Here is a 13,637-nt window from a genome sequence, read left to right as displayed (position 1 = left end):
AAATCCCTGTCTGGTAGACAGGAGGTGGCTTTATTTTCCTTAGATATCCTTGGATAACTAGATCAACACAGTTCTTGTTATCAGCTGGAGTAGTTGTTATTAGTGAAAACAGTGTTAGAGGAAATAACAGGTATTTTTGTAGTGAGGGTTCCTGAGGGTAAATGGAGCAGGCACAGAGCATTTTCCTTTTTTAAACCACCAAAACAAGAGGCTCTGATGTTTGAGCATGCAGGCTAGCAGCAGTCCAGGGACCAGCAAGGACTGGGAGCCCACCACAGCATTTGGGAATGTCTTCCCAAAACTGCCCTGGCCACTCAGCTCCCTTCAGCTTTTCCATGGCTGGGAAAGATTTGTTGCATTAAATAGAATTTCATATCCCAGGATAGGTTTGGTGTGTTAGCAGTTTAAAAATTGATGGTTTAGTCATGGTAGTGCTTTTTTTCCTGCTACTTCAGGGGAAGGAAAGCAGCAATGAACTTTAAGCTCTTTCATATAATTTAACAAAAAAGAACAAAGCTGCTGTGTGCAGGTTTTGCAGGAGAGGGAATGGCCAAGAAGGATTCTAGGTGTTTCTCAGGTAATGATATTACTCAGCTGCCTTTTCAGGAAATACAATTTGAAGTGATTGCATTCATGCCCAGCATGCAATTAGCCTTTTGCTTTGTTTTGTGCATTTCACCAGCAAGCTCTATCCCAGAATGATACTCTGAATTCTCAATTGGTGTAATTCATTATGGTTCCATTAACTTCCAGAGAGGCTGCTCTGGCTTATTCTGGCCCAAAGTGTTCAGCTCTGAACATGTAATAAAAGTGTTACTCATCTGAGCAGCCGCTATTCACATCAGCACTTTGTGCCCAGTCCTGGAGGTTTTAATGTGTTTTTTGTTGGTCAACAAAGAGGCTGTTGTGTGCACGGGCAAAGATTAGATGTATCTTTCTCTGCTTTTGAGCTCTGCTCTGACGTTTTTCACTCTTCTGCACAGCGTTCTCCTCCACGAGGAGTCAGACCAGACTGGCCTTCCTGGGAGGCAAGGTGCCAAAATAACACCCAGTACCAGCAACCGTGGGACTGAGGGCAGCACTGTGGAGCCTTCCCAGCTCCAACTGCAGCACACAAGGAAGGAAAATATTTTTTTAAATGTCTAAATTGGAACTCTGTGTGATTTCTTCCTTTTTTTTTTTTTTTTTAAGTTAGGCATACTAATATAATATAATAATGATTAATCCATTCCAATAAAAGAAAATTGCAGGTTCTCAAATGTCTTTTTAGACAAGTATTTTGATGGTTAGAAACAATGTTAGTTAAAGGCAAAAAATCTAGTTTTAAATATTATCAGCATTGTTTTTTTCTAGGGACCAGGCTGTCAAATACAGCACTACTCAGGATAACTGGAGTACTTCTAAGATGGAACCTTTAAGAAAATGTCATACCAAGATTCTCTGTTTCACATTTACTTTTTTTTCCTGGAAAGAGTGAAAAAAAAAATCAAAATATACAATATTTTCTGCTTATAGAACCTTGTTATGACTTTATGTCATCCCACACATCACCTGCCTAACTTAGTGACTTCATTCTGATTTTACTGTTAGTGAGCTTTATTCTTCAGGTCTCTGTAGCCTGCAATGCCTTTTTTCTCTTGGTTTTCTAGAAGAAGTTGTAAAATCATTCATACTTTCCAGCGTCTTCAGCAGATTTGTCTAGAAACAACCCACTGACATTCTTCCTTTGATGACATTGTGTTTTTATAGTATTTCATCACTAGGATTTAGCACGTGTTTTATATCACAGTGATCATCCCTTGATATTTTTTCTGAAGCAAGGTGCCAGAAGAAAAACTCTTTTCAGTCTAAACCAGTCTGTTTTGTTGTGGTGGGAAAAGGAGTGTGTGTTTACACACCCTTTGTATTTAAATCCCATTTTCTCTAAGCTTTATTTAGTTAGAGAGAGACTGTATTGCTTTTTGTAATCAAACCTTACCATTACAGTAACTGTTGTTTTGGAGAAATGTCAGGAACTGTTTAAAATTTCCACAGGGCCTTAATAATTTAAATGAATTTTTGATGGTAAAGGGGCATGAGAATTGCCCAGTGTAATGAAATCATGAAAATGCATTAAATATAGAAAAGCATTTTCTTCTTGCATATAGATATTTTGAGCTTGCATGAAATATTAAGCAACCATAAATTATCCCTATATATAGAGATGTATATTTTTTTAGAATCACTGCACGTTGATGGAGGGGTAGAGGAATTGCATCAAGCTTTGCCAGTCTGGACTGTGTTTCACCCTTCAGTAATCCCTCAGGCAGCTGCCACTCTACAAATATCAGCAAAACTTAGTAGGGAGATCTTCTTGATCAGAAGAAAATACCGTGTTTCCTGGGCTTGGATATTTGGGATTTGTGTTTCCTAGTGGGTTGGAGGTTTGGGTGTCATTCCCATCTTAATAAACAATTTTCCTGGTGCCTCCTGGCCCTGGTGTCTTGCAGGGATGTTGTCTGGGGGAGGATCTGTAGAACATGAGCACAGCCCAGGGCGTGATCCTGTTTTTTCTCACTGAGTTTTTGCCATGTGAAAAGACTATCCCAGAGTTAGTGGTTCCCAGGGGAGCAGGGCCAGTCCTGTAAGGAGTCTGGCCATCACTGACCTCACCCTGCATCCTGGCTCTGCATCCCTGCTGTCCGACTGACTTGTTTGCCATGGTCTCCTGCCATTCATCTCCGCCACTTCCCTCTAAAAAATCCCTGAGCATGTCCCAGCTCGTCCATCTCCTGTGCACCACGGGTGTTTTCCTGGGGTGGGCTGCATCTCCTGAAGCTGAGCTCCTTCCTGACTGTGCCCTGTCACAGCCCAGCCAGACCAGGAGACCCCCAAGGAACTGGTGAAGAAAAACAGCCCAGGTCAGGGTGTAAACACAGTGGAGAATAAATCCACTTCACAATGGATAATAAATGGTGGTTAAAAATCATGCTGTGGATGTCTGTGTGAATGTTGAAGAGCATCTAAATAGAAGTTGTCACAGATTAAACCAACTTCTCAATTCCGATTGATAATTTTTTGTTCGTTCTGTCTCAGCGTCCATGTTCCATGTTCATTGTTCAGTAAGTGTTGTAATAAATATTAATGTGTTGCTGCTCTCAAAGTACTTAGTGAGATCTTTAAAATTCTTTAAATATGCCCTCAGAGCCTCTTAGGGCAGCCAGAATTACCTGTAGCATTTTCCAAAGCAGAATTATCCTGTGATGTTGATTGAGATTGTGCCAGTGCATCTGCCATAAAAACATTAATGTCGTGTCTGACTGAGGCACCTTCCATGTTCATCATTCTGAATCCATTACAAAGACCTTAATGGCAGCTGTATATAAAGACATGCCATAATGACATCTTAAATGCTGTCTTTAAATTCACAGCATGAAAAGCCTTTTAGGAATACGGTATGACAGAAAAAAAAAAAAAAAAAAAAAGAGCAGCAGAGAGCTGACAGCAATTTGTAGATAATACTCATGGTATGTCTTTTATTTAGTGGGGGTTTTCTATTGATTTCAAGAGAAATAAATGGGTACAGGAAGGTAATGGTGTAAGTAGAACTTTGTTCCTTGTGAATGACATGTGAGACTTCAGCTTGCTCATTTCACAGAAAATACAGGGAAATGCATATCAGAGTTTGGAACTGTATTGGCTGATTATACAAAATTAAAGAATATAAAGTAGAAATAATAGATCTATAGCTTGTTAAATCTGGGGAAAAAAGAATGTCTGTACATACAAAAAGCACAATATAAATATAACAAAAAATCACTTCTGCAGGAAAGGTTATTTGGAAAGGACATGAGCTTCTCATGGAACAGTCTTTGAGAAGGAAGGGGTTTGAAATAATTCTGTCAGTTTTCTGGGCAATAACCTCATTTGACCAGTCACCATAGTCTCCTCTGTTTGTCTCAAAGTTTGCTAAAGGAAGGGAAAGAAAAGGAAAATGGATATAAAAGGAAAAATTTCACAAGCTTCACCCCGAATTTTTGATGATCATCACTGAAGTGTAGAGGATGCTGGGGCAAAGCTTGGCTTTCCTGAGGTTGTCATGTCAATCTTCCCATTTTTTCACTTCATTTTTCAAGGCATTGAATACTTTGGGCAGTGGTTTAATCTTTCAAGTACTTCAAGTAAAAATTTTAAAAATCCCAAATCCCATTTAATGTCTAAATTTGCTTCCTTAATTAGTTCACAATGTCAACGCCACCTTTGGTCCTGTCAGAAGCTCTGTTTGGGGCATTAATTAGGCTTTTCACTCCCAGCTGTTCTCCAATCACATTGGCCATCAGAGTGGCTCGTGGGCCATTAGATCACAGATTTTCTTCTGTGTGAGCCTTGCTCAACAGCACTGGCCTTCTCCTTGTGCCTGCCCTCCCCAGGAATCACCACATCCCTTTCACTCTTCTTGACTTTTGACCTTTGACAATGACATTTTGAGTGACTGGGCTCTGTGTTGTCATTAATTCTGTGTGTTCACATGTTTTAAAATTGGCTGGTTTGTATTCCAGGGCTAAAGCTGTGTGTTCTTATGGAGGGGACAGAGGTCTTGTGCCACTGAATGATTTTAGAGTAGGTTATTTTAATGCTTTAAATCTGTCTTTTCCTCTAAAAGATGTAGTGCCACATATTTATGTTGCTATTTTATCTCTAAAATAGCACCACGTATTTATGTTGCTGTATAAATAAGTAGCAAAATCCCTTCTGTTCTAAATGTAGTGTTTGTTTAAACGTTTTTGTGAAGTAGAGGCAATCAGAGTTTCTGTTTAAATAGGTTTTTATTTTAGATTTTTCCACCTGAAATGTTTTCTCAACCTAAAGTAGAATTATCTATAATGCAAAAAACTCAAATGTGTAATACAAATTTAAAAAAATCTTAGACTAATAAGTACAACATGATCAAGTTATTGGTAGAGCTTACAAATTTATCCACCACAAAATGCCATCATTATGAAAACATAAATTTTCCAGAGTTACGGCCTCCCTTGAGCTGTATTGATTTCCTCAAAGGTTGTTTAATGGGGAAAGAAATCATTCTTGTGGCAGAGGAGTCTGAGCTGCAGGGCACTGCAGGGGATGTCCCGAGTGCAGCTCACACTTGGTTTTTAAGGCTGTCTTTGGTACACAGGGGGAAATCTCCCAGTCCATTCCCCAGGAATCCCATGGGGCTCCTAGGGAATGAACTGTGTGTCAGGATGGTGATCCTCCAAACCAGCTGTAATCAGGGAGACCAGGTGGTGCAAAACGTGCTCAAGCATCAGGCTGACCCAGTGCATTATCCAAAGGAATAAGAAAATAAATTTAACAAGTGGAATCACATGATCATTTATTCATGTTGGAAAATCCCTCCCAGCCCATGGAGTCCCAGCTGTGCCCCATCCCCACCTTGTCCCCAGCCCAGAGAACATCCAGGAATTGCTGGGACACCTGCAGGGATGGGCACTCCAACCCTCCTTGGGCACCTCCAAGGCCTGAGCTCCCTTTCCATGGGGAAATTCCTGCTGGTTCCACCCTGAGCTGCCCTGGGGCCGTTCCCTCTGCTCCTGTCCCTGTTCCTGGAGCAGAGCCCGACCCCCCGGCTGTCCCCTCCTGTCAGGAGCTGTGCAGACCTCCAGGTCCTCCTGAGCCTCCTTTTCTCCAGGCTGAGCCCCTTCCCAGCTCCCTCATCCCCTCCTGGGGCTCCATTCCCTTTCCCAGCTCCGTTCCCTCTCTGGCCACGCTCCAGCCCCTCCATTTGTTGTTTGGGTGGCCCAGAGGTGACCAAGCACTCGAGATGTGACCTCAGCAGGACCAGCACGGGGACGGGCACTGCCCTGATCCTGCTCCTGCTGCCACCCCATTCCTGGTGCAGATCAGGTGCAATTGGCCATCTGGGCACACTGCTGGCTCAGAAAGTCAAAATAAAGCTAAATCAAGTCAAAAGGCTTTGTTTCCTACGGATCTTGCAGTCGCTGTTGTGTATTTCTCCATCCAGGTCACACTGAGTGAAGAATCACAGGAGTAGCAGCAGCTCTCGCTGCATGCATGATGGGTTTGAGACTTGCTGTTGGTATTAGTGCAGAAGCTGTTTTTTAAATAGTGGTCATGAACAAATATATTACTTACCTTCACATTCCAAAGAGCAGCACAGGTGACTTACCTGCAGAGGTTTTGGAGTCCCCAAAAGTGTCCAAAGCCAGGTTGGACACCAGGGCTTGGAGCAGCCTGGGACAGCAGAAGGTGTCCCTGCCATGGCAGGGGTGGACTGGGCGAGTTTTAAGATCCCTTCCAACCCAAATCATTCCAGAATTCTGTGGTTTTATGACTACATAAAGGTTAAAAAAATAATCACTTACTGATATGAAATCAGTAAATAACGTTGATTATTCATGTTCTTATTTAGAACTGACTTTCAGATCTCAGGCTCCACATCCACACAAGCAAGGGTTAGGGATAATTATGATCTCTGGCATGTGGAGTAACTTCAGAGGTGATCAGTGAAAGCCCCATCACTGCTGGTGCCAGGGTCAGGATCTGCTGGGTGGGCTGAGCCACATCAGCTCAGACACCAGAAAATCCAAGCAGAGCAAAAAATGATGGAATTCCAGGCACGAGGTTTATGCTTTACGAGCCTGGTGAGAAATTACTCTGGGCTCCACTACCTCACGTTGAATTGAGACATCACAGCCCAGAAATCTTTCCCAAAGTGGCCTCATGATTTCAGCTCTTCTGTCTGCCTGCTTTGTTGTTTTGTTTACTCAACCTGCATGGTGCTTCATGCCTCCTGGGAGTTATGTCCAGAAGCCTCCTACCTCCACCCTGGGTGGTACAGATGATCCAAACGGGACATCCCGGGAGCCCAGAGGATGACTCCAGCAAACAAGTCACACCCGGGACACTGAGCTCATCCAAACCTTTTCAAACCACGACCTTTTTGGTGCTGATGCCTGAGTTTGGATGTGATTGTGTGCTGGATGACAGCTCATCCAGCCGTGGTGTGTAGAAAATTAGCCTTAATTCAGAGGTTGGAGTAGATTCGAGGGCCAGAGAGGGAGAAAAGGTTCATGCAGTAAATCAGAGATTGCAGTGGGTTGTTGAAAAGCTGTTGCTGAGCAGCCTAAAACTTGTCCCCAAACAGCCTCTGGCCAAGCCTAAATGCACCAGAGCATCCGAGCCACCAGCTGTGGTGCTGCCTCTGTCAAGCACCCATGGAAAATAAAGCAGGGAAAACAACCTTCATAATTGTTAGGAGATTTTTAGATGTCCAAATTGAAATTTCAAAATGTTTCCTGCCTGATACACATCAGGGAAGATCTGAGCACATCCCAAAGGTTTCCCTTTGTGCTCTGAGGAAGGTACTAACTTTCACGGGCTAGAGACATTATAAATTTGTAGTATTTTCAGGGGAAATCATAACCTTTAGCAATGCTTGTAAGCACGATTTTTTTTTTAGAATTAAAATACTGAAGTATTTTTGGCAAAACACATTGATGTGGATTATTGAAAATTAATATCTCTCATCTGATTATGTGGTTCATTGAAATTTCTCTTGTATTTTGTAAAAGAGGGATTTCTATTACAGATCATAGTTTTGATGATTAAAATTAATGAGCTCCCTCAGAATCTCTTGGATTTGTGTAAAATGCATTCTTTTTTTATCCTCGTGTGTTTTGATAGATGGAAAGAGACTTTTTCGTGCTTCCTGGCCAAATTTATTTGCGTGTCAATTTACCCTAATTTTTTTTCCAGTGTAATTTCAAGACAATGTGAGATGGCAACAGATGAGCACCTGAATTATCCTAAATAAATAAGCATTGAGAAGGAAACTGCATGGCAAACAGATTTTATCATAACTTGGTTCTTTTTCCTGCAGGTTTGAAATGAGGGTGTTTTGTGTGGGGTTCATTATTTGGTTTCTGTTTTTCTGTTTGGTTTTTGTTGTTGTTGTTGTTGTTTTTTGGGGTTTTTTTGGTTTTTTTAATAAAAGTGTTGTATTTAAACAGCTTTTAGAAAAGGGTGATGTCAGGAAAAGAATAGACTTTGTAAATAGAAAACTCAGTGGTAATACACCCTAGAAGAGTGAAATGTAAACTTCCTTACTGAGCTGAATACAATTTATAAATTTTGTATGGCTAGAACTAAACTTCTTGCTGGAGTTGTTTTAAAATGTGTCTTCATAAACACTTCCCATGGAGATATCCTTTGTAAAAATAAATGTTAATAACCAGCTGACAGAGAATTTATGGAACCTTGGTCTCAATTGCCTCTTGGCCCCGGGGGATTATGGTACAGCAAACCCAAATTTATACAAAGAATTAAATATACAGTAGGGCAGGACAAAGGGAAGGGGGAATGGCATAGTGACATATTCCTGTTGCTTTCACTGCCACAGATGCATGGACTGTAAACACCAGTGTTTAATATCTCTGAGTGATCTAAATAAACCAATTTCTCATGAAAAATGCCAGGATCTGTGCACATGGGGTAACTTCAGTGTGGTGGGAATGGTGCTTCCTCAGCTGCCTGTCAGGAATGACTTAATCCTGCTTTGCAGATATTGCCTCTGCATCCCGGGGATGTGTTAATTTCCATACCCATCCATTTAGGAGGCTCTGCTGAGACTGTCAGAGAGATGCTAATTACCATCAGCCACGGTGATCCCTGGGGAATTATGCTGGGATTGAGGAGCCACGGAACTGCTGGAGTTACACTGCAGTCAGGGATTGAAGTGAGGAGTTCTGCTCCCTCCCTGCTTTCCCCTTCCTCTGGCAGCCCGGGGACAGCTCTCACAGGCACTCCTGGTGCTCTCCAGATGCCTCTCAGCCCATTTTGTCTAACACTGGTGCTGATTTTACCTTAAATCATCAGCTTCACTAAGGAGCAGAACTTGGAAGTCCAGATGATTAATTCCATGGAGCAACACGTGCTCCCTGGAGTTGGGCAGAATTCAACCAGGGAGTTCTGCTCTGCTAGCAGGAGGGCTCTGGAGGAATTTAGGGGGACTACAATAGTGTCAATATCTGAACATCTGAACAAATTTTCCTAAGTCTTTACTACTTGATGAAAAAACTGAATTTTTATTCAGAAGAGAAATTAAAATTGTCGGAACCCTGTGCTGCTGTTGATGAAATCTCCAGGAAGATAATTTTAAATAAATGCTTTTCTTCAGGATAAATGCCTGTGTCCTTTAAAAATATTTCCTCTTCTATAACAATCTGTGCAAGGCTTTTCTTTTCTTTTTTCTTTTTTTTTTTTTTTTTTAAATAACTGTAACTTTATTTTGATCAAACTAAATACATTTCATTTACTGGTACCAGCTGAAAATGTGAATGTTCTTTGAATCCATTTAATCCTTTGTTTCATCTTGACTATATAACAGCAAGGTGAGGAGAAGTAACGTCTGTGACTGAGCTTCCTGTAGGTAAAATCTGATGAATTGCAGCTTTTTTTCTTGCTTGTGGTCCATCATTCATAATTTGGACCTCAAGGTTGTGTATTTTGGGCTGTTGTGAAGTTATCTGTGTGAAGTTAGGTCATTGCAGGCAAACAAAGTCCTCAGTTTTGGAAAACTTCTGCTTGCTTTTTGCTTGCTTTGGTCCCTGTTTATATTTTTTATGGCAAAACTAAGCTTTTGGTGCTGATTTTAGCCCTTTATTGCTGCACTGAGAGGATCTGGATCCTGTTTTCTCAGTGACATGGTCAGGAATAATTAGGCAAGTCAAAGCTGTAGGGTTTTTCATTAGAGGTGATGGTATACACAAATGAGGATGCACAGAGTTGTTTCTTTCACACTGAAAGGTGAATATGACGGATTGGAAGGTATTTCTTTTTAAACAATTGACTTCTGTATATAAGAATAAAGTAATGCAAAAGTGTATTGTAGAATCTAACAGGACTGCCTGCCTCTATCTACGCTGCAGAAATTAATTTCTGTCATTTCAGAGATCCTTATGCTGTATTTCCAAACATCTTATGAGTCCTGACATTTTTCTGTATTAAAGGCATCTTCTGTTTCCAGGTCCCCAGTATTGTGGGGCTGCATTGATTTAATTTCAGTCTGTCTCTTCCAAACCAATGACAGCTATTTTTAATTTTCAGTTTTATCTTAGAATACCCTATTGGAAAGCTCCTTCAACCCACCAAATAATATCACCCTTTGAAATTACAAAAAAGAACCCCCCAAACAACAAAAAACCCTCCAACCATCACAGAGTTTTTATTTAAAGCCTTTAATCTCTTGGGCACAAATATTCTTCTAGTACTTGAACCATGATCCCCTTCTTGCTCTCTTATCCATCTTGTTTCTTGAAGTTACTCACCTGCAGAAAATATGTTATCTGTTGGAAATATTTTCTTTTCTTAATCAATGTTTGGTGTGGGAGGTTTAATTACTGTTTTTCATCCAGCAGGAGTCTTTTCTGTGTTTAAATTGCTACCATTCCTCTCAAAGGTATAACAATCATTCATATTGAATTACATAATATAAAAGTGAGAAATTTAATTTCATGAGGAGTCAAGGAACTTTCCTTCCTTAAAACATTGCTTAAATTTGGACAGAAAATATTTTCAGGATGAAAAGCTAGGCTTGTGCCTAAGACTGTGTCTCATTTTTTTAAAAAGATTTTTACATTGAGTAATGAATAATATTTTGCTGAAGCTTTCTTTGGCTTTTAGTCAAGGGCTATAAATGAATTCATTAATGGGAATTATTTTTGGGTAGCAGTAGTGGGTGTGTGTTTAAAGTCCAGTGGTGATGCATGGTACTGTGGGAGTCAAGTGTATTCCATCTTTTTTTCAGCAATTCTGAGAGTTTTAGCTTAGAGGAGAGAAACAAACACCAAAAATAAATCCTCAAGCCTGTGGTCATCAACCCTTACCCATAAGCCAATCTGCTGTTATTTGTGAGATTGAATTCTGGCCTGCCTGAATTCAATCTTTAAGCCTTTCTTTTGGTATAATTAAAATAAATTAATTTTTTAGAAACAGAAGAAAATAAAGTACTTTTAAAATTAATTTCAGAGAAGAGTTATGTGTCTAACCAGCAAAAAACTTCTGAGCACGAGGGCTGTGTTCACCAGTGTACGTTGCACAGGTGAAAACAGAGAGAAATTTTTTATGATGCTAGGAAAATATAGGTTTTGTACATGAGGTTCACCTCTGGATCTACTTTTTGGCTGAAAAAGAGAGTGTGGGAGGAGAACAGCAGAAAGGAGGGATAGGAGTTATGATAGTAAAATTATTCTAGTTTGTTGGGTTCTTGACAGCAAACTGTTCTGTGTGCATTCATTATGAAGAGGCCAACTTTGACTAGTGATGTCTAAATATATAAAATAGTCTTTGTGCAAATTTGACACACTGACCCAGACAGGCATAGAGTAACTATCATAAGTATATTTTCAGCATTTAATAGTGGAGAAGTATGCCTATCTGGTTAAAGTTAAGTATGGAGACTTAGGGTGTCATCTAACCCTTCTCAGCATTTATTGTAGGAACGTGTCTTGTCTGTGCTGGGCTTTGGAACTTGTTTTTTACCTGTTGTCACCCTGCAACTATCTGCAAGTCTGTGATGTATTGTAGTGCATGCTGGTGAATATTTAATACTATTAAATGTTAAGTATGTGCTTCACTGAGGGCAGAGGCTCTAGAGAGCCTCTGACTAATTTATCAGTGTTCTTGGCCAGAAACAGATGTTTCTTTGAGAAATGGTGAAAATGCCACTTGTGGGCTGTGTGTTACCGCCCAGCTTCATTTTCAGTACACGTGGATAACAATTGTGAAAGGAAGGGGGGAAAAAGACTCGTTACTTACATTCTGTGAAAAACGTTTGTGTTGAATCTCAAATTATGGCATCTTTCATCCACGTGAGGATTAAATCACCCTAAAATGCACAGAAACGTAATAAACAGGGAAGTTACCCTAATAGCTTCAGCCTCAATCACCACATTATTATTGAATATATTCCAGCTGAAATTTGTGCTGTTCTGGATATCGTTGTCTTGAAAATTATAGGTAATTTACGATTTCATTTTGAAAGCAGGCATACCAAATGAAAATACACTGCAGGATGTTGATAGCTGGAATTAAAATGTCTGCATAACTTCTGAATGCATTAATAGTTTGTTTTTTTTTTTTTTATGGAGGATTTTTGCTTGAGGAATGATATGCTCATCTTGACATTTGAGTTTTTAGTAGGTAATTGTGAAAGTGGAGAGGGGTTTGTTGTTTAAGTGTAGATAAAGCATATTTTATGAATTTACGTGGTAATTTAAATAGGTAGATGAACCTGGACAGAGCCTGCTTCACTCAGCTTCAGCAAAGCAGGCAGTGAAAATCCAGACAGATTGTGCAGTTTAAGATTGCTGGTCTTTCTCTCTGCTGGCTACAGAGGCACAGAGGGAAAATTATCTTCTGGTCTAAATTCAGTGTTTTTTAACTTGCCTTTATGTCACAAACTTCTCCCAGTCCTGAGGCCATCTTGGGACTATAGAGATTTTCATGGGAAAGATGCAGAAAATAAATATTGTAAGGGTTGTCTTGAAACTCTTCAAATGTTAGATTTCTGTTGACCTTGGTTGCTTTTCCTCTTGGCAGCTCTGGAACGAAGGGATTCCTCCCTGCTGGGCAGCCCAGACATCGTGGACCCAGCTCCCAGGAGAAAACGAAGGCAAAGGACAGCAAAACCTGCAGGCACAGGAGCTAAAGTGGCTAATTACGAGGCAGAGCAGCCAGCCCAGGAAAAGTAAGCAGGTTTTAAATGTACTGAAATGTTTTTATGCTCACAGACCTCACTGGGGTCATGGGACTCCAAACCCAGCTTGGTATGGACAACCCCTGGTTGAGGAGGTTCCAATCTCACCACCCTGAGATTCTGCCTTCGGGATTCCAGTGCAAAGAAATTATGTCTCAATTCCATCTTTGATAGATTTTTCTTTTTTCTGAACATGAAGTCTCCAGGCAGAAAAAATAGTCTGCTCTTACAACACAAAGTATTTTTCTTGTGTCCATTTCAACTTCTGGAAGTGTTTCCATGTTTTCTGGGAGGTGCTTATAGGTGTGCATAAAGTTCCCTTAGAGCTCTGATGGAATTGGTAGTGTTTCTTAAAAAAAACAGGTTTCTTTTCCTAAATATATGGCACATTACATTTGGAAATACATCTTTTCCATTTTTATCTGCAATAGTCCATAGATTGTTAACTCTTTAAACAGCCATGGACACAAGTAGATTACAAAGACATTTCCCATGATTAGCAAAGATTTCTGTTTAAATCAGCAGGACAATTATCTCATTTTGACGTAAAAGTTGTGGTTTGACGCCAGCTAGAAATGTTTGCATTTACAACCCTGTTTTATTAGTTAAGAAACTGCATTTTTTTAGGATGGTGTAGAAATATGTCAGACCTTGCTTTTTTGCTCTTTTCTGTATTTGGTCAGTTTGGATTTGGTCAAATTTGGATTTTGACAACCTGCCTGTGTTTGTCTGAAATTTGGGTTCATTTTATTTAATACTGATTGTTGAAGGGAAACCTATGGAGGCAATGTATTGCAAATATACAGAGGCCTTGGACTGAGTAGTTGTCTGTTTATGAATTTCTGAGTCCTGTGTGTAGGGGGACAACTAAGAAGTGATATTT

The 13,637-nt window shown here is 40.2% G+C and overlaps 1 protein-coding gene across 1 annotated transcript in view; it reads left to right on the top strand.

The window, feature by feature from the left end:
- Positions 1–13,637, top strand: part of XRCC4 (X-ray repair cross complementing 4) — a 141,219-nt gene that overhangs the window by 74,254 nt on the left and 53,328 nt on the right. The window contains exon 7 of the mRNA XM_077790097.1: positions 12,598–12,745. Coding sequence (XP_077646223.1) covers positions 12,598–12,745 — 148 coding nt within the window. The remainder of the gene's footprint in view (positions 1–12,597; positions 12,746–13,637) is intronic.

This window comes from Lonchura striata, chromosome Z, assembly GCF_046129695.1.
Source record: "Lonchura striata isolate bLonStr1 chromosome Z, bLonStr1.mat, whole genome shotgun sequence".
Taxonomy (NCBI): domain Eukaryota; kingdom Metazoa; phylum Chordata; class Aves; order Passeriformes; family Estrildidae; genus Lonchura; species Lonchura striata.
Note: the sequence above shows the minus strand (reverse complement) of the source record. Positions and strands in the feature narration are given on the sequence as shown.